We start from the raw sequence: 22,035 nt of genomic DNA on the forward strand, positions 1-22,035 counted from the left end.
CTTATTAAACATTAACTAACCCTTATTACGCATTAACTAACCCTTAACTTAGTGTACCCTTATTGTAAAGTGTTACCAATATTTCCATATGTCCATATTGAGTGACATAGATCCATGTTTTGTATTCTCAATATTGAAGTCTTGGGCTACTGTTTCTCTTTGTGGACATAAATAAATGATTAATTGTATGGAAAGAGATTAGTGCCAGCAGATATTAATTTGAATTGCTTATATTTTAATTTGTCACACTCATATTGAACCACTGTTTTAAAAGAAATAGAGAAAAAGAAAAAAAAAAAAAAAATTTAAGGCACAATTTGAAACTGAATGTAATTTCTTGAAATTGAATGTGATTATTTCTGAATGTAACTTTCAACAGTTCAGATAAAGTTCAGATAAAGTTTTCTGAGTCACACATCCAACAAGCAAAGATTCAGTCCAACAACATCAGAGAGCCAACTGGTTCTGCTACTAGTTTTCAGTAAAGCTTCTGTCCTCGTCTTGTTTCTTCACCTTCACTCACTACATTTCGGTGGAGAACTCAAATAAAAATTGTGTGCCAAACGACCAGAAACCACATCAGAGAGCGTATGTGATGTGTATTCAAGCCATCCGTGAAGCCACTGCATTCAATTTAGAATTATGCCTTACAAATACACTTTTTAATTCATGTGTTCAACAAATTAGCCTAATTATTTGAATTCAACAGTGCAATATGAGCGTGACAAATTCAAAATTCAAATTTCTGCAATCTAAATGCAATCTCTGCTGGCACCAACGTCTTTCCATGCACATGTTTGTGATTGACACAGTCAGCAATAAGGGCAAGTTAAGACAAACTTTGAATGCTCCAACCTACTAACAGACAGGTCATGTGAGTGTGTGTGTGTGTGTGTGTGTGTGTGTGTGTGTGTGTGTGTGTGTGTGTGTGTGTGTGTGGGCGGACAGACTGAGGCCATCCCATAATGAGCCCAGGGAAGTGTGAATAACAGGCTGGAATCTGGTAGGGAACAAAGCAAAAGCCACGAGAGGCATCAAGACAAACTCCCAAAACACCACACAGGCCGATTCTGAAAAGGGAAATTCAGTATTCATAAGTAGTGTGACGATATCTCATGATGAGCATGATGAAGCGGCGAGGCTCACCACTGGCTCTGGTGGTCAAATGTTCTTATCTATTTCATCTGGGTAAGTATTAAGTATCTTCTTTTCTCAGCATCGCCCTGCTTCTCTTTCATCCAGTCAGAAACATTCACACAGCAGTCTGGAGGTTCAGTGCCTTGCTCGAGGGCAGAGGGGAGAGGAGAGAGTCCGTACTTTACTTTTCCGTGCCTCATCATGTCTGGGGATTCAAACTGGCAACCCGTCACACAAAGCCCACTTCTTCAGCCTTCAGGCTACCAGCACCCTGATGTTCAGAGTCAATATCTGTCATGTTGCTTGATGTATGAACTCCAACACTTTTTTTCATTTAAAGATGCAACATGTGGCATTTTCAAACATCAATAACTCTTTGTCAAATTAATAATGATACCTCGATATAATTACTGTAAACAAATGAGACCATGGCTGGGACCGTTAGTAGCTTCGATCTCACACCAGTGGTATTGTTAGTGATTCTCAAAATTAAGACTACATTTCCCATAAGCCCCCATGCTTCCTGTTTCCCCTCCATGTTTATCCTCTTTGTCTTTACTGAAGAGGATAAACATGTTTGAGTCATTTTTCCATCTCAAAATTAATATGGTAATAATATATTGATGCTACCTTACATGAAGCACTTTTAAAAATGTCTAATACAGTGGTTCTCAACGTGGGGTCCGTGGACCACCGGGGGTCCATGAGGGAGTTCCAGGGGGTCCCAAGCAAATTGATGAATTGTTAAACTTCAGCATTATTTCATTTACAAGAAGTTAATACAATTAGAGAATATAGAAGAATGACTGTTTTGATCATAGTTTCACTGTTATCTCTCTACCTACAATACAGACAGTCATGGGATTCTGGACAAAATCATATCTAACAATAAAAATATTCTCAGATTTGGGTTCGAGAGACAAACTCTCATCAAACGGGGGTCCGTGGCTCTAATGTGGACTAAATTAGGGGTCCTTGATATGAAAAAGGTTGAGAATCACTGGTCTAATAATCAAAATGTATGTCTTCAATAAGGCAACAGATGACAGTATTGGGTAAAGAATTTATTATAAAAATGTATTACACTATAAAGTGTCAGAAGTACTAAGAACATGGCATTCCAAGACATGCTGAAGGAATGTAACATAAATAGCAACAGAAAGACTTGTGCAATGCGACGACCGGACCGGCGTCTCCGAGGGGAAACTCGCTCAAAAATCATGTCGAGTACGTTTTTTTTTTTCCTTCCTGAAACTGCGTAGATTCACAGAACTGAACTGAAACATACAGAAAAGGATTTTTGAGAACAAGTTTTATACCTTCAAAACCGTCTCGTTTCTCCTCTCCCTCAGATGTGAGAACAGAGACCGCTCAGTCAAGAATCATCCAGAAAAAGACACCGAAAGAAGACAGACTCAATAATATTATAGTGATTCCCAGCTTTTACAAAAAAAACAAAACAAAAAAAAACACAATGTGCCTCTTTTTTGAACAAGAGAAACAAAAAAAAAAAAACGACATAATATTCACTTCCCTTTCAGAAACATCACTTTTCGGCTTGTATACTGTACAAGGCAATAATAGAGGAACGACGCGTGTGTTTAGGCACACAACATTGGCAATGATTTTACTCAACCCAGCTTCAATAAAATAAGAAAATAAAATGGATTGAAATCACATCTCTGACCATTATGGGACATATTTCATCATGTTTCTACGCTCGTTTCTTCAGTGTGGAGTTTAGCGAAAAGTTTCTCAGTTTTCTGCTTTGTTTTTTTTTTACGTCACAAAAACCCCAGAAAAGATGTGTAGTACATTCATTTTGCCTCGTTGCAAAACAACCTATTTGGACAAAAAGCTTCAACGGAGCTGAAAACAAAACACAAAATGATGAGTAGAGTGGGGGAAGCTGAATAGACAGAAACAGGCTGCAGGTATTTACATCACAGGTATAGAAGTACATCGTTTACATTGGCAAGTTCAGGCTAAGACAGAAGCAGTGAGAGAAGCATTTGAAATAGCCTTTAAAAACAGTTTGCTTCTCTGAACAGTTGTTAACATTGGGGATGGAGGGGGGGGGGGGGGAGGGAATACTGTACTGGCTGGCAAAGAGCCAATCTGGAATATCAATCACTATTAAAGCTGACACTGTCCTGAAAAGACCATCCATATCCAAAAAGTCAAACTTTCTAGGAAAAAAGTCTCATTTTCTCCACCATTAACACCCATGAATTGTATAAAAATGTATGAAAAAGTGGTTTTGTGGTTCCAGGTTAGGACAATTTGTTTTACACATTGGAAAACCTCAGCTCACTCTTGTTCAGTTTAAATGCCAAAATTAGAGAAACGTTTTTTTCAGGATATCTGCAGTCAGTAGGTTTCGGCCATTTCAACCATTTCAACTCGATTTCCGCCACCCGAAACCTGCTCCCTGCTGCTGCTGACGGAGCCAGGCTGAGCTTCGTGTTAGAGAGAAGTGAAAGAGAAGGTGAAGCCACACCTGGCTGACCGACACTGACAGAGCGATAGTGACAGAAGCTCAAATTTTGCCCGGCGGTAGCTTTGTTGACGCCAGTGTGCAAACTCGACACTGCGGACAGTAACTTGATTGTAGACGCGCCACCGGTCACTCGTGCTGAAAAATGTCTTTAGAAAGCATTAAAAGGTGCAGCGTCAGGTGTGTTTCTACTGTCGCTGACGGCTCTGGATATAGCAAATCGACTCTCCTCTTATTAGAAAATGTTAAACATCAACTCAGAATTCAGGTTTTTATCTTATATCATTTGCTGTTTTGGTGGCTGTTTCTATCCAAAGCAAGTTACAGTACCATAAGTGCACAGTTTTTAGTAAAGGTGGTCCCAGTGGGAATGGGACGCCTGAGCTTGGCAGTATTGGTGCCATGCTTTACCCTGTCTGCCATGATGGTTTCTCGGTCAAACTTTCTGGCTTTCTAGCTCCATAATGATGTGTGGCAAACCCTCTGAAGCCAACAATGTGTTCTAATTTAATTTGGGTGCTGCAGAGATCAAAAGTCTTCAGTAAAGACATTTTACTGTAGAAAAAAAACACAATTTTACTCAAATGGCTTGTGTTCTCCTCATGTAAACGGAAAATGATTAAGGGGCTTTTAAGTGTAAAAAAAAAAATCAATCCAAGATTTTCATTTCTGATCATTTTGTTGTTGGTTGAGAGAAGGAATAACACTTCTGCACATAAAAGCATACTGTATTGTAACAGCTTCCATGGAAATTAGTTGCAGAAATCAACCAATCTCAGAACCCATCGTCTATCCGTCTGACGATGATTAGACTCTGGGGGCGACGGCTAATATTTCGGGGTTTCCGGTGAAGCCAGCGGACATCCGGGCCAAGACTTCCGGTCATTGTTTACAGTCCGATTAGCAACTTGAGATGCGAGAATGGAGTTGGAGTTGAGAGACGATGTCTGTGACCGGACTGTTTCACAAGTGTTTTAGGTCCGGACGACATTTCGGCTAATCTTTATAAACAGATATCTGCATATGAGACGTCGTCTCTCAACTCCAACTCCATTCTCGCGTCTCAAGTTGCTAATCGGACTGTAAACAATGACCGGTGAAGAAACAAGATGAACTTCAACTAGCCGGTGAAAACTATTAGTAGTACCAGTTGGCTCTCTGATGTTGTTGGATTGAATCTTTGCTTGTTTTTCCTAAATCCCTGGAGTCTTGGCCCGGAAGTCCGCTGGCTACACCGGAAACCCTGAAATATTGGCCGTCGCCCCCAGAGTCTAATCACCGTCAGACGGATAGATGATGGGTTCCGAGATTGGAAATCAACAAACTCTGACTTGGCACCCAAACACACAACAGAACACCCTGGAAACGTAATAATTTTTTTTTTTCAGCATTGCTAATGTTTTTGCCAGTGAAATTCGGCTTTCAAACCCATAATGTCCATTAACTATTTGAGCTGGGCTTTTGTTTTTTTCTTCATTTCATTCTGTCTTCATTAACCCTTTTCTTTTCAACTACCTGGCTAAAATGTAAAAATAATGTCAGGTATACCTTTCCGTGTCCGTGTCTGTTAGTGTCAACAAGGCACAGTTCTTCAAATGGTTGTAAAGAACTACTGTATTTTATATCAACAGGACTATTGTGCTTTTTTAGGGAGGTAGAAGGCCACAAAGGCACTCTGAAAAAAGCCGTTATCTTATCAAGCGTTGAACTGAACTGCCATTGTCACATCAGTAAAATCTAAGCAAGGAAGGTGATATTAATATGTGATTAAACTGTGACGGACGGGGTGCTTAAAGATGGCAGCCTCCTAGATTGAGTCCTCAGTTTGCATTGGAGGATGGATATGAAACAAGTTATCCGAACATAAGGCTGCCATCTTTATGGACCGGGCCCATTCCAACATGTAGAGTTGATGTAAGTCCTTAAAAATTCAGCTTTTCTTTGCTTTATGACCGTTAGCTGTAAGAAGAGTTGTAAATGGGTGTGTATCGGGGGTAAGGGTGTGTCTTAAAAAGCAGCACAACAGATTAAGGACAGAATAAAAATCAGTCGAGCACAGAATTCCTCTTTGGAGCTCAGGACAGCCAGCTCATCCAAAACATTCATAGTGGAGGGAAGGGTCAGCAATACAGGCATGGATAGTACGAACACGAGATCTGGCTCAGAGGCCATCGCAACTTAATGGAGTGATCAAGGAGCGAGCAGCTCGACCGTCCGGTAAAGATTGCACTTCATGTTCCTTAACACAGAGGTCTGTGCCTGTCCTGGTGCCGGGGAAACCCCCATCTCACATCAGTTTAGCTCAACTCTAACTTTTGGCCAGGAGAGTAAGCAGACTCGAACCCTGTTTAGTTCAGCGGGATATGACCGAGCTGATGGAGTTGTAGGACGTGCCTCCGTTACAGGTGGGGACGTAGCCGCTGGTGGCCCCGCCCAGCGCTTCCATGTTCACCCGGAAGACAGGAGACGCTTTGAGGAGGAAGTCGGCGGCGTCTCGGCGGCCCAGCTCCCTCAGCTTGGCCATCAGCACGCCCACGGTGCTGTCCGCCCGCCCGCTCCACTCCTGCAGCAGAGCTGCCGTGGGGCTGGGCTGCAGCGCGGCCCGCTCCGCGTCTGGGCCCGAGTCCAGCTCAGCGGTCCCGTTGGGAGTCCCGACGCTGTGTTTGGCCACTAAATCCGTGAGCCCCAGGTTCATGGCCAACAGGCACCAGTCTTTCCCCAAAGCGTCCGGAGGGTCCAGCATGCGGCAGAGCTTCCTGCGAGCAAGCAGACAAACGTCTGAGATGTGGATGTCCGTCCCCAGACTCCCCTGCTGGTAAACCTCAGCGCAGCCGAAGGCCAGGATGCTGCTGAAGCTCTCCCGGTAGCCGCCCATGGTGTTGGTGAGCGAGGACTCGCGCTGCACCTGGGCGCGGAAGAAGTCTTTGGGTTGGTAGATCATGATGGGGGCGTGGTGTTCCCGCAGCTGCTGAGGACTTAGGTAGTATTTGGCTGTAAGCAGTCCAGGCAGGGTGGAGGCCAGGAGGTTCTCCGTTATACTGCAGATGGTGTCCAACAAGGTGTAGCACTTGGCCCGTTCGGAGTCGTGCCCGCGCACCTGGATCTCCACCCCCTGGCCGTGGTTGACCAATAGGATCATGGCCTCGGCTCCCGTCTGGCTGACCTTGGCACCGTTGGTCCAGAGGCGGATATCTCCGTCTATCTCCTCCCCTCCCTCTTCTTCGGGCTTCTGCTGGTGGCTCCAGCGACACAGGTTGACCTGCAGCTTGTGAAACAGGCCGCAGGGAAACGGAGTCAGGTGTTCGGCGGGAACCAGACGCACCCCTCCGTAGAGCAGCGCCTCCTCCTCCTCTTCCTCTTCGGTCCAGGAGCGGTGGAGGCCGTTGGTCTTGATGAGGGCGGGCACGTCCACCATGGAGGGGTTGGTGAGGTCGCGGGCGCACACGTCCATGGCGTCCAGGATCTGCAGCAGCTCGTCCACGTCGTTTTCGGGCGCCAGTGCCTGCACCTCCTCCAGCCGGTAGCGCCCCCTGTAGTGGTGGATGGCCTTGGGCGTCTCCACCGACAGCAGCTTGGCCAGGATGTTGCTGCACAGCCAGCGTGGCTCCAGCAGCACCACATCCTGCACCGTCTCACTCTGCATGATATTGATCTGGATGATAGACAGGAAAGGAGGGAGGGGAGGAGGAAAGGAAGGAGGGAGGATGGTGGGAGAGAAAGAGGGAATCATGTCATAAGAAAGATGTCGGTGAAATACCAGAGAAAGTGAGAAAGAGAGAGAAAAAGTAACCAGAGTTGGAGAGGTGAGTGTCAAAGAAAGATTGTGTTAAGAGTGAAGGAGGACAGGGAAAGGGCATAAGAGAGTTAAGCATGGTGAAACATATTGAGACAGAAAAAGATTTGTAGGGGAAAGGAGAGAGCAAAGAAAATGAGATCCCCAAAAAAACAAAGGATTACAGAGGAAATCCTCCTATGAACATGTTGTAAAACACCCAGTTTTCTTCAAAGTTTTCAGTCAAAACAACACAAAATCCATACAGAAATGGCTCTGAAACTTTGGAGTGTTATTCACTTGCCTTCCAGAGTAGAGGCATTCTCGTAAATAAACAGGGAAACAACATATTTCTGCCAGTGAACTTTAGTGGCAGAACAGGTGAACTTGTAGTGAGGCATTTGAGACGAGCTTTGACAAGTAAGTCAGAGTTGTGAAAACCTTTTTTTTTATTTCAAAGCTACCATCAAACCTAGCATAATACACAATTACTATGCACTATGTACTAATGCAGCCCACAGCGATAAACAGCAGTGGTGCGCCTGTTAATGTGCATCAGAGTGAATGCAATGTGCAAGTTTAAATAAAAATGGGAGGTAACACTTTACAAGGGTCACTAAGTTAAGCGTTAGTTAATGCTTAATAAGCATTAACTAACGCTTAATTAACAGTTAACTAATGTGTCTGGTATTAATTTATACATTATTTAATAGTCATCTTTATAAACTATTAAATCATCTATAAATTAATACTTTAGTTAACATGAACACCATTAGTAAATTACACATTAGTTAACTGTTAATTAATAAGCATTAATTAACCCTTATTAAGCATTAACTATCCCTTAACTTAGTGACCCTTACTGTAAAGTGTTACCAAATGGGAGCCAGTTGTCATATCTGGAGACATCCTCATTGTTTTATTAGTAACTGTCATGGTTACTTGTTGAAAACCATGGTTACTTACCATGGTACTTGGACAAAAACAAGTTGAAAACAAAGTTCTCTCACTTCTCACAATCAGATTTAAATTGTTTTTAATAATAATGTAGTTGTTTCCCTTTTTGGCACTTATTCTGTTTACTTGTTAATAATTTTAAACTTTTTATCATTCTAGGAATTTTTAATGATAACTGTTAGGTGTTACGGGGGTCTAGAGTCAAGAAAGCTTTTCATTTTCATTAATGTAGCTTCTACTCTCTCAAATATTTTCCAGTAGCTACATACAGATGCAGCTACTTATTAGCTTCATATAAACACGCACAGACACACATACAAGAGGTAGTGACAAGTGTGTTAATCAATACCTAGAATATGACTCTCTGAAAGCCAAAAAAACATTGCTGTTTTCACTTTGACATATTTCAAGAGATGTTGGTCGCAGGTAGACTGGCGACCCGACCGCAGTGCAGAATGTGAGAAAACAGCAGGAAGTGTCTCTGACTGTACGTTCACACAGGAAGCGAGGGGCAGCTCTGGAGGTTTGATGCTGCCACATGACAGCAGAGAGCAGCCAGGGCTCCGGCCACAGCGTTATGACTGGTGGTTTTGGTCTTTCTTCACTTCAAATTTTTTATTTTTTTTTTAAATGGCAAGGAATGATGAGGCAATGTATATTACTTGAAACTGTGCTTCAGCATGATATTTTTTATTTCATCATGCTTGCGTTTTAATCCTTTTACACCAGGCTTGGCTGCCATCACCTTCATCATCATCTTCTTTGGGGAATCTAGCTTTTACAAACTTTTTGTGCAGATGTTATTGGTCACAATTGAACAGACATTTTTCCGGGTGTAAATACTATAGTGGGGGGAGATATTTACAGGCCTGTTTGAAGCTGATTGGCTTTCAGTTTACTGTGCCAGGCAAATTTCCTGCTCAAGATTAAACATTTCAACTTGAGCGCTGAACCAGCAGGAGAGTGATGAGTTATTCCAATGAGTTACTTAATATTGTGTAATTTAATTTATAACTGTTGTATTTTGAGTCCCATCACAGTGGGTTTGATGTACATTCATTCTGTAGATTGTAAGGGTCAAGGTATGACCTATGTTTGTTAATATTTGAATTTGACTTGAGTGTATGTTTATGAGTATGTAGATAGATAGATATGTAGGTGTATGTGGTTTTTGTGTTTTTGTTTTCTTTAGGCAAAATGGCTAATAAAAATTTGATCACAAAAAAAGAAACTCAAGTGAAACAGCTCTTCCCCTTAATTGACGCCACTTAGAGCAAAGCTGCGTCCATCTCACTCTGTTCACCTCCTTTCACTGACTTAACATGCATTCACGCTACATCTAAATTGTTTTTTTTTATTCATGAATCACGATTGGTCTGACCGTAGGGTGAAAACGTTTCCTACTCTCCAGTGAACCACCCACCTCTCCCATGCTGTGCAGCTGCAGAGCCAGTGTGCGCAGGTGGTCCTGGCTGACCAGCGGGTTGATGTGCTCCTGCACGTCGCTCACAAACTGCTGCCATGACGTCAGCTGGTTGGGTCCGCTCAGCTTCCTCCAGGCCGGCAGGGCGGCCAGCAGGCGCTCCGACAGCAGGGTCATGGGAATGCACCTCTGCACCGACGGAGAAACAGAGGGAATCAATAAGAGGCTTTAGCGGGTTATACATGCTTTATTTGTGTGAGTCTCTTGTAGTAGCCAGCTAAACTAAACTGAAGAAGAGAACAGATATTGTGGATTCAGTTCAGAATCTGTCTGGATATCCACCATTTCACGGCAGATTGAGTTTGTTTACATGCATGCAAATAATTCAGTCTTAATTAGGGCTGAACAATTAATCAAAATTTTATCGAAATCGCAATATGGCCTACTGCAATATTCAAATCGCAGGAGGCACAATATTTGTTAAAGGTGAAATGTGTGTCAAAATACCATTTTAAATTAAATACTGTGGTGCTGCAGAGATGTCCTGGCCTACACATCATATTCTACAGATTAAGAAAACATCTTTGTTTGGTACAGATCCCCGCAAAACTCACACCATAATCATTTTAATACGCTTTTCAATGAAAATGAGAATAATGATGTAAAAATTATCATTCCCTCTAATATCGCAAATCATATTGCAATTGCAATATCAGTCAAAATAATTGCAATTAGATATTTTTTCAAAATCGTTCAACCCTAGTCTTAACATGATGAAGACAAGACTCCGGCTGTAGAAATTGTCAAGTAAACAGATCAGAGATAATCACAGATTGGTGCATGTAAACACCTTAGTCATTTTTTTTTAAACTGCACATGTCACAAAATCCATCAGACATGACAGTATCTTTTGCTTTCAGGACAGGATTGCAAGTAAGAACGCTCCTGTTGGGTTGTTCTGCAACACCGCAAAAAGAACAAAGTAATACGAAATGAAAATGGTCTGAGTAATAGGAGTGCTGGTGTGCATGTGACTGTACTCACTGAGGAAGACAGTAAAAGACAGTGGCTCAGAGGAAGAGACAGAAGAGAAGAAGTGATAGGGGAATGACCTCACGTTGCAAAACTGTCCTCTCTCTGAAGGAGTAACAATCAAACTGGTTCTCACAAGGATAGAAGTACAAGAAACCACACACACACACACACACACACACGGAGGGAGACAGAAAGCTCACAGAGATGATGCTGGTGCGAAGCTCCTGCAGGTGGCTCCTCAGCAGCTTCATGTCTCTGGAGTTGGAGGCTCCGGCATCCGTCACAAACAACTTGTCACTGATCTCCAAGTCGTTCCCAAACCTAAGAAAACAAAACACACAATGTTAAAAAAAACAAAGGTAACAACCTCTTCACAGGAGCAGAGCAACATCCATTGTAACATTATTAGTTTATAATGCTAATATCAATACTAATACTTTTGTTTGAGAGAGACTATTGATCCCCGAGGGAGAAATTCTCTTTTTGCTCTCCCCCTCCACAGACATACACACCCTAAATGGATCCCAGACACTTTGAATTTAGCCCTATTTTCCTTCAACAGTCACTACAATGTGGGGGAAAGTTTCTTCAGGATTTGTCTTCAGCAATCCTAACAACAGATTGTAAGCACTGTTAACTTACCTTACTGAAACGAAAGACTGAATCTAGCTGCAAGCTAATGAGCTTAAGTCTAGTGGTACCAGTGGTTTCAATGAGGAACTCTAGCAAGGCTGATTTACCTTTTGGTGAATAAAATGGCTGAATAAAATCTCATCCGTATCCCATTCAAACCCATCTAACCTGTTCCTGACTTCCTTCAGCAGCGCTCTCTCCTTGTCGTAGCTGAACTCTCCAGAAAAAGCTCTGGGGACGTTGGCCAGGTCGGCGTGGGTCGCCACCAGCACCACCGCCAGAGGCTGCTGGATCCGGCCTCCGAAAGCTGGAGAGAGACAAGCACACACACACACACACACACACACACACACACACACACACACACACACACACACACACACACACACACACACACACACACACACACACACACACACACACACACACACACACACACACACACACACACACACACACACACACACACGCACACATAGTATCATTAGGTGTGAGAACAGTGTATCCTTAGCCCAAAAGTTGAAGCCTGCTCTCAGTGTCTCATCTGCAAATAAAATGTCAGTTAAATGTGGATAATCTAATATATAAATCAGTTAACAGGACATCCCCCCTCCCTCTGTGAGTGAAATATAGGTTACTTCTAGTACAGGGGAAAGAAATAGTCTCAATAGTAAGCACTGTTTTTGTCAACATCAAAATGTACTCATAATGCTTGGGTTAAAACTTCTTAATCGCAGTACGGGCTTTACCAGGTTACTCTAACCCAGTTATGACGTTTACGTTTGTTTAGTTGAGAAACAGGGTGAAGAAGAGTATTCTTTGTGCGTGTAAACACAGCCACTGACTCCGGATAAGAGTAAATGTGTGTAAATGTGTAAAGTGTGGGTGGTCAGCTTCACTCTGGGGCCCCAGGGTGCTGCGGGTCCCAGTGTAGACAGACACCATTCTCTCTCTGCCACCTTGTGACACAGCCGCAACACTGACAGCTGGGCTGCAACGCCTCAAGTGGCATAAGCATTTTTATATATATATATCGACTTCAGATATTCACTGGCTGCGTTTACATGCACACAGTTATGTGACTACTGCCAACAGATTCAGCTGTTTACATGATTCTATAAAGTGACACTTCCCATAGTAATCCAGTTTATATGTGACGTGGTTATTGTGAGTTTCGTCAAACTAGTCTTAGGACTTTTCAATGACTTTAAAGGTGTTGTTTGGTGAAAGTCAAGGACTCAAAATTGGCACGTTTTGGGGTAAGACATGACATGGATCTAAATTAGACACCATAGAGGCATTTTTTTTGTCTCCGTGTAAACATAGTCAATGAATATAAACATGTATTTGAGGATGAATCTTATTCTACAATTCAATTAGGTGTCCATCTAAACATCAAGACACTCCTAGCTTGGTTATTTATTTTTCATGATATGACTGCGCTTGATCGCATCCTTCCTTCCTTCCTTCTTCCTTCCTTCCCTCCCTCCCTCCTCACCGATGTTGTCCTGGGGCAGGGTGAGGGCTTTGAGCAGGTTGAGCCAGTAGGTGATGTGGCCCAGCTGGGTCTCGTACGGCTCCTCCAGGCTGAACAGGACCAGATGGAGAGCGGTGGCGTCGTTGGCCGCAAAGTAGTCATAGGAGCAGTAATAGACCGGGTTCCCCGAAAACTCCCACACGCTGAAATCCCCCACACCTGCAGGGCGAGGCGGGAAATATGGGGGTTAGAAGATTGAGTTTTTTAGTTTTTACAGTTTTTCATCAGGCACTTCTCACAATGTGGGATTTTTTTTGTGCTGGTGCTTGAATGAACTGAAATGAACAGTATGCTGGCATTGTTGGCTTTCCCTATTCATACCAAAGGGAACCGCTAGCTGCATGCTAATGAGCTAGTTCAGTTTATATGAGGAATGCTAACAAGCCGTTTTTCCCACAGCATCAAGAAGCAAATTCAGGTCAGTCAGGGATGAGACATTCCTCGACAGCGGCTAAATCCAGACACCCTAAGGCTAATCCAGACACAGACTTTTAATACAAAATTTCATGTTTAGCTTCTCAAATATCTTTGGATTTCACATCAAGAAACACTTTAATAAATTCACACTAAAATACTGGAAACCACATCAAAGAGTGTGCATCTGGATTTGGCCGCTGTGACAGTATAATATACTGATGCGCTATTCATCACGATCTACAGCACTTGGGAAAATAATTTTCTACAAATTATGCATGTTCTTTATTGAGTGTTATCTGAGTCATCAAAGGAAGCAAAAGTTTTCTCTGCTTGTGAGATAAAGCTTCACACCTTAGCTGCCAATTTTCACACATTCCTTTTCAGATATTCAGAAATAACAATAAATCACTGCCATGAATACGCTGTGGAACTGTACAGAATCTGTGCTTATTCAATTAACTGATGTACCAAAACATATTTTTCCAGAGTAAAATTCATAATTAAGTATTTCCCCACAGATTAAGGGCCATTCCACTGTTTTGCCTCTTTCTAAATCACACCCCTCCACCTCAGTCCGATCCTCACCGTTGATGTTGGCATGCTGGATGTCGATGGCCTTGGTGGCCTGTTCGTCGGCCGAGGACAGGGCGCTGTGGACGGGGGAGAACACCTCCAGGACGCCCTTGGTCAGGCTGGGCTCGAACATCATGCTGCGACTCCGCACGCTCACGTTCTCACAGCCGGGGTAGAGGTTGGAAATGCTCACCGACACTAAAGACACAGACCGATACATGAGGAGGTGTTAGAGAACCTGTTTGTCAGTATCTACAGCGGAGTTAGACCGAAATATTAGTTTGCTGATATAACGGGTTGATACTGGATGTTCCCATTAAACATCAGATATCAGCCAGATATCAGAGTATGATGCAGTTTGTTTGATTACATAGTTATTGTACTGTAGAATTGATCAATACTACACAGATAGATAGATAGATAGATAGATAGATAGATAGATAGATAGATAGATAGATAGATAGATAGATAGATAGATAGATAGATAGATAGATACTTTATTGATCCCGAAGGAAATTCTGGTGTACAGTAGCTTCCAATGTGTACATTACAAGATAGGAAGGTACAAATAAAAAAATCTGAAAAAGCACCATAAGAGACTAAAACAAATAGGAATAAACTAAGATAAAAACCAGTCCTGGCAGAGGTTGTCAATGGGAAGCCCTTAACCTGAATTGATTCAATGCAACATTTTGATCAAATTCCATACAAATATGGATGAATATATTGTTTATTATTATTATTGTTAATATTATTGTCCCCCACCAAAGGGGGGACTATGGATTGTTAGTTTGTTAGTCACACTGTAACGTTGACTTTGTGCCACTAGGGGGCGGCATTGACAATGAATGGGGACTGTAATTTGTAAGCCTAATTCTGAGGAGAGTAGGCAACAGAAATATATGGTCAATCTGTCCTTTCATTGTCCCATACGAAAATGCATATACAATTTCACTCATATTTCAAGTACACTCAGCAATCACTGACTGACCCAAGGGTGGAACTACATCACTGGTGGGGGACAACATGTTTACTATTTGCTTGTTATATTATTATTATCCTGGGTTTCAATGGAGAGCTTTAGTGTCCCAAAGTCTAAATGTTGTTTCAGATTCTGAAGGAAACACTGAATACTCACATTTTTGGCCTGAAACTGGGCACATTAAAAGATTCTGAATAACGGCACAAACTATCAGCTCAGTTCAATTAAAAAATATTGGTATCAGCCTTCAAAAAACAGAACGCTAATCTACAGATGTATCAGACTCTCTAAAAGCCTCTCTAAATGTCTTTCAGGAGAGACTGGTTGCACATAGACACATGACTGGATCACAATACAAAATGTGGGAAACAGCAGAATGGCATCTAAGCCACTATAAAAAAACTCAACTGAATAAATATAACGCAACAGCTAATGTTTCCTAAATCTATACTGTATATTTCATGTGTGTACAGCAGTGGAGTGTTGAAATATTTGAGATTACAGTAAGGCAAATTTATACTACTGTAAGCCCAAACTGACCACAAGTCATCCCATTTCCTTATTTGAGTAAATATCCTTTAATATGATTAGGTCTATCTAGTGTTCTAACTAATGACATCATACTTTCTAACACATGGGGGTGCTGTTCCACTGTAAATGAATCCCCAATAGAGGCTTGACACTAGGGGACCACACCTACAGTCTGTTTTCTTTGGTCTAAACCAGAGTGGAAAAGTTCACTCTGTTGCATTTTTGTATTTGGTTTGTTTAGGTTCACACTGCCCAGTTACAGGTGAACAAGGGCTTGTAAACAAAAGTCACATGGACTCACAAGTGGTTATCTTATTGGACAGAGTTTTGGTGACCTGTTGCACCACCAGGTTACAGATTTTGGCAGCGGGGGGGAGGGGTGGGGTCAAAACAAATCCATTAAGAAATGTGTTTTTCGGCTCATACACCGAGGAGACATTTCACCTCATCTTGACACCAACTTTACTTTTAGTTCATTTTGTTCTGCTAGGCTTTCCAAGCATGAGGAACTGCTGGCTATCAGATGTCAACATCTGTTTCCTTCTACCCATAAACCCTTGTGTTTTGGGGTTTGTTTCCTCTAGTTGGTTCAGATTACATTCTCAGTCTTAACAAACCACCCCACAGTTCTCTTGTTAGAGGACTGAGACATTTTCAGGCGTCTCTGTGTGGTTATTTGTTGACACCAGAGACTGGATGGTGTTGTTGTCACCTGGACAAACAAACCAAATTAAAAGAATGGAGACTCTAGAGTTAATAAACTGCTCCAAACATGCTTGGTGTGGATGTGCTCTGTAACAACATAACTACAATTAATGTGCTGTACACTCTGGGGACTTGACATGAGGCGACATGACTGCTCACTTCAAGCAATGAACCAAAAAGCTCTGCTCCAGATGAACTGGGTTTTCTTTCAGCTGATTTGATTATCCTGACTTTAGGGTTGGGTTCCGTTTTGGAACCGGTTCCAAGCAAAATACCCAGATTTCTTAATCCTCAAGTCCCCCCCGATGATGTCATACATTTGCATCCCCAGACCCCACCTCCAAGTGTGTTTGTCAACATGGCCGATCGACACAAGTGTTTGAAAGCGTGGGCACACTTCTCAAAATTAAATGAGAATCCAGCGAAAAGGTTTGATAAGGGATGCGAAAGGATTCAGATTTGATAAGCAGATTTGATACTGGATTCAAATTCTATACAATGCTTTCGAACCTTAACCCTATGTATATGTGCCTGAAAATGAAATTTCCAAATGTCAACTATAAAGATAACAGCATGCGTATGCACAGTAGTCATGGCCTTTCCCTTGTTGTTTTGTGATGTGAGTAATGTAAAAGAATGTAAGACACTTGAAAAATGAATCTGATGCCCCACTGGGTTGCTGGTTCTAGGTCAGCAGGCAGGTTTTTCTACCATAATGGTTAGATTTGGGCTTCAGGGATGGAAAGCTGCTCATATGTCTGTCAACACTTTTTCTCCTTGTGTCAGGCCCGAGTCTCTTAGAAGAATTAAAAAAGAAGCGATTCAGAAATGTCAATAAACATGAAAACTGGGAACCCGAGGCTGTATTCAAGCTAAGCACAACCTTTATTTGTTATTATGCTGCGCTATTAACTCTAACTGTGGAATGAAAAGAACGAATGAAAAAAAGAGATCACCACTTGTCAAAAAACTTGAAGATGAATAGCGTGAAAGCCCAGAAAAATAAGATACACATCAGGTACTTGCAGGTTTCTAGTCTCTTTTCATGCCCGCAAAGGTACAGAAGATTGTGACTTTTTGCAGAATCACAAAGGTACGAATGTTGACACTGGAGAAGGGCAAATATGCATTTAAGTTGACATAGTTTAATCTTTGACAGGCTGACAAAAGCACAAAATAGATGCTTGACAGGCTGACAAACGTACAAAACAGATGCTTATATAAGTTTCCCCACGATCTAAAAAATACATGGATTGAATAGGAATCTAGGAGGGGGGACAAATCTCTCCGGTGTTTGCTCCCTCTTAGCCCCGCTTTTCTGTGTGTTTCTATAGCGTCTCTTCAAGTCACGTCACGTAGCGCTGTAGATACAGCGCAGGGTCAATAAGGACTATTACAGAATCCAGCGAGAAGTAAAAGAACAAGAAAAAAACTCTTTCAAACCCATTTCAGCTTTGACAATGGCTACACATATCCAGATAGTATAGCAGATGGGATCAGTAACTCTATACGGCTCGCGTAACTGACCATTATCTGAGCGAGCAGCACGTCTGTCTGGGAGGTAATGGCTCTGAGCGCTACAAGATAGATAGAGTGGTTAAAGAAAACACCAGAGAGAGAGTGTGTGTGTGTGTAAGGGAGGGCAGACGGAGACAGACGGAGGATAACAGAGACTGAAAAGTGCAAATACAGAGAGAGATTGAAAGAGGAACAGAGAGTGTGTGAGTGTGTGTGTGCTTGGAAATGTTGGTCACACTACACTGAACATGTCAGCGGGGTCTTGACACGGACCGATCAGTCTGTGCAGGAGCGACTTCCACAGAAAGCTTTTCTGAATAGCGGGAGCGGGGGAAAAGCGTTGGCCGCTTTCCCTTTTAAGATTACGGAGAGGTTTCTGGGGCTTGGTGGGGCGGACGGGGTTGAAACGTCAGTGAACCCACACCAGTCTCTACAAGCTGGGAAATGATTGCGTTGGTGCTTTTCACTGTGTGGACAACCAAGGACAGGCAATGAATCAAGTGGTGTTGAATAGGTGGAGTAAAACTACATAGTGGATTTAAAAGCTGCAGATGATTGCTTGAAATATTATGTATCTGAGAAAATCAGATAAAAAAAAAGGGTCATAAACATTTGATAACCAATACTGACGTTATTCTGCAAACTTTCTTATATGCAACAACCGATACAGACAACTAAAGAGGTGCCCAACTATCAAAAATATAAATCAAGAGCATGCTTGTTCTTTCTCCAGCACCATCCTGCTTCACATTCATAGCGCAGCAAAATCCTCTCTTGTAATTTGCGTCCTGTTGCACTTCATGATGAATTACAAACTTGATCTGTAAGTGAGTGAACTAAACCAACACAGAGCATCTCTATATAGTATAGTACATTAATTATTTTGGCTGGTGGAAAAATATTCTTGGCAGGGTCTTTTTGTTTGTTTACCAGCCCTTGGCAGATGAGTCAGAAAGTTAATTTTGGACAGTGTGTTCTGGATTATCTCAGCTTCCCCCGGAGGCGGCTGTCACCTACCGGCGGGTTTGGAGTTGACGGGGGAGTTGGGGTGGCGTGACGTGTTGGTCATGCGTGTTCTCCTCCTCCTGAAGAAGCTGCGCAGGATGCCGCACTTCAGAGACTCCAGCAGCATGCTCTTCCCGGCGCCGGAGTGGCCAAACAGCTTCAGCTTGATCCTGGGCTGGACCGTCTGGGTGGGCCGCAGCTGCTGGATGTAGCTCAGCTTGTGGTTGTCCTGGTCCAAAAACAGGGACTGATTAAAATTCAGGTCACATTCATTGTACATCTATGGCATGGCTTCCTAAACTTTTTCATTTCAAGGATCCCCACATCACTCCATCTGGGAACATTCAACCACACATACTCCCTTTCTGAGAGGATTTTTGGTATCAGACATTCCTCCAGTAACACTTGTTTGCATACATTTTGACCTGATCAAAGCAGTACTTCTTTCCCTTTTTGTTCTGAAAGTGATATTTTAATCAGTGCTGACAGAAAATGACTATTTCACAAATGTTTTGACATCCAGGTTATCTTCAGTGTGCGGGCTCCTTCCTCTTTTGAATATGATGCATGAATGCTTCCACACACCAAAATAATCTTCTCAGCTCATGTGAGCAAGTTTGTCTATGTGAAAATAGGACAAGCCCTACACTTATCTACAGAAACAATAAAAGCCATTTCGAAAGACAGTTGACTCCTCAGTAGCCTGTTGCAATTCTGCCAATTCAACTGTTAACATTTGTTTACATGCAGCATATATATATATTTTTTAACTATCCAATAGCTGATGAGTCATATATCAAAAGTGTCCTCATGTACTGTGAGTAGTTGTGTGGGATGTGAAAGCACTCCATGCTCCTACTTGGCTAACGCCAACATGTATTGAAAAACTAAAACTTCTAATATTAATAAATGTGATTCACATTTTAGAGTAAGAGGAATAGTTGCTCTCTGAATGTTTTCCTGGGGTCCAGGAAATGAGCCGCTCCACCAAAACTGGCATCCATGTGCCAGGCTTTCTTAAATTAGCCCAGCATATGCAGAGGATGACTGTTTTCACAGTTGCTGCTTTCATATTTTCACGCTCTGCACTGAATCTCAGCAGATTTTCTGGAAAAAATGGATTGGAAAAGAAGTTGGTAACACTTCAGGTATAAGTTTGCCTGCATTTTTTGGTGGAAATGGCTATATTGCTTCAGCCTGGGAAGCCTGGATTAAACCCATTCGTCTCCACAGCAGTGCAGCACAGCAGCTAGAAGGACCGTCCCGTAACTGGAGGGTCTCAAGTTTGATCCCAGCAGTGCGTGTCCTCCTGTCAAAATGTTCTTGAGCAAGACACTGAAGCCCTGCCTCAATGTAAGTCTGTACCTGGATAAGGGCGCCAGCTAAAAGACTAAAATGCATCATTTTTATGCATTATAAACATCTTCTATCAATAGCAAGACTAAAATACAGTTACAATTTGGCAGTTTCTAATTATTTTCTTGAAGACGTGATGAAAACCTGCTAGAGGAGCTTCTAATGGTTCATACACTATTATAACATTATAATCCACTCTAGCTTCTCTTGTACATCTTATCTGTCTCCGCTGCCCTTACCACTCTTAAATAATTTAGTCTGATATCAGGCTATAAATTGAACTTTGGTAAAAGTGAACTACTTCCTCTAGATGCAGCTGCACATAAACACCTTCCACATACTTTACCATAATCCATTCTAGCTGTAAGCCTTACGCAAAGTGTTACCAAGAAGTCTGAAATGGAGGAATACTACAATCCAACACATTCCTGATGGAAAAGTGTGATTCCACACCTCTGCACTGAAATAGCTGAAGTGTGATGAGTGTTTCTGAAGGTCGGTGTTGCAGCCATACAGCGTTTAGTGCTTCAAATGTCAACAATCTTTTCTTTTCTTTCCCCTTTTTTCTCCATTTTAACTAGCGTTGTAATTACACAATCATTCATAGGACTCATCAGGATTATTGATAAGCGTAGGTGTATGTGTGTGTGTGTGTGTGTGTGTGTGTGTGTGTGTGTGTGTTCATCTACCTTCTTAAGCTTGCCCAGCAATGCGACAATGTGTTCATGATGTTCACTGGAAGCCAAATCCTCTGCCGTCTTTCCATCCTGTCAGACAGAGAGAGAAAGAGAGAAACAAATGTGTATAATAAACCTCAAGCAAACAGATACATAATCACCTCACCTCCATTTCCTTTGGCTGTTAACATTTGCACTCCAGTGTTTCTCACAAGCATTGTTATTGTTATTTCATTTGGAAAGCCCAGTATCTCAGATTTTTGCAGGCACTAAAGTCTGTCAGTCTAGTATATGGTAATGCAGGCAACACTGACTAAGCTGACAAAAAACAACAATAAAATAAAATAATCTGTCACTGCTTGGTGCTTTTGGCTGCTGAAAACGAGGAGCCAAGTTCTGTGGAAAATAAAACTGATTTTTACAAAGTACGACAGCTTAAACCTTAACTGAAAGTAACGTTTTTCTTGTTTTCATGTTTGCTGGACTAAAAACACAACTGTCACACAGGAGAAACCCGGAAATTTTCTTCCTATCTATACTACAATGTAATCTCTCTAGTGTGCTGAGATCTTCGTCCACTAGAAAGTTGTTCTTAGCTGCTAAAAGTCTTGGGCCATGTCTGAAAGTGTATACTGTATATTGCCTATTCTTATGTTGTAAGAATACATTACCGTATTTCCTCTAATAGTGGCCAGTAGTCAATTAAAAGCCGGGTCTCCGATAATGGCCAAATACAGGCCGGGGAAAAAAACAAAGGAAAAAACAACGGTGGATACCGGTAAAATCCTGGTGCCTGTTATATAATGTAATTGTAGTTTGTAGTAACGCACAAGTGCCACAAGATGGCAGTATGCCACAAGAAGGCTCGGCCGGCGGAAGTCTCCGGAGCGTGCGGTCGTCGATTACCGTAATTATCGGTAATGTGTCGCAGTAACAAAAAAACAGCTGCCTAACATTCCCCAACAGAAGCAGATCAGAAAACAAGGAGGCTTCGTACTAAAATATGAGCAAATATACTTATCAAACAGAGGGAATTAGAAATAAAGGCCTGTCTCTAAGCCTGCTTCCAATAAAGGCCTGGTACCCTCTGCAGTTGAGGTAAATAAAGGCCCGGGCCAATATTAGAGGAAATACGGTATATGGACCTTAGATGATACCTCAGTATCAAAATCTTTAGTCGAGATTCACATGTTGACTGTAACATCAGTTGCTTTGCTAAACTAGCCTGCAGCTAGCTAACAAAACCAAAAACAAGCTGTTGGTTCAGTTGAGCTGACTCC

At 42.2% G+C, this 22,035-nt stretch overlaps 1 protein-coding gene and 1 non-coding gene across 2 annotated transcripts in view; both read right to left on the minus strand.

The window, feature by feature from the left end:
- Positions 1-5,203: 5,203 nt before the first annotated feature.
- The window catches only part of dapk1 (death-associated protein kinase 1), an 88,904-nt gene continuing 72,072 nt past the window's right edge, over positions 5,204-22,035 (minus strand). Inside the window, exons 19-26 of the mRNA XM_071525970.1 lie at positions 20,768-20,845; positions 18,735-18,951; positions 13,994-14,179; positions 12,953-13,150; positions 11,623-11,761; positions 11,022-11,142; positions 9,787-9,975; positions 5,204-7,286 (exon numbers count right to left, since the gene is read on the minus strand). Of these exons, the coding sequence (XP_071382071.1) occupies positions 5,988-7,286; positions 9,787-9,975; positions 11,022-11,142; positions 11,623-11,761; positions 12,953-13,150; positions 13,994-14,179; positions 18,735-18,951; positions 20,768-20,845 (2,427 nt within the window). The 3' untranslated portion in view covers positions 5,204-5,987. The remainder of the gene's footprint in view (positions 7,287-9,786; positions 9,976-11,021; positions 11,143-11,622; positions 11,762-12,952; positions 13,151-13,993; positions 14,180-18,734; positions 18,952-20,767; positions 20,846-22,035) is intronic.
- LOC139649543 (small nucleolar RNA SNORA17) lies at positions 12,333-12,467 on the minus strand. The gene has a single exon (XR_011695614.1). It is a non-coding gene; the product is annotated as a small nucleolar RNA SNORA17 (small nucleolar RNA).

The sequence above is a fragment of the Centroberyx affinis genome, unplaced genomic scaffold (assembly GCF_046629955.1).
Source record: "Centroberyx affinis isolate AG114_WGS23_722 - 3 ecotype Tasmania unplaced genomic scaffold, CSIRO-AGI_Caff_v1 ptg001372l_1, whole genome shotgun sequence".
Taxonomy (NCBI): domain Eukaryota; kingdom Metazoa; phylum Chordata; class Actinopteri; order Beryciformes; family Berycidae; genus Centroberyx; species Centroberyx affinis.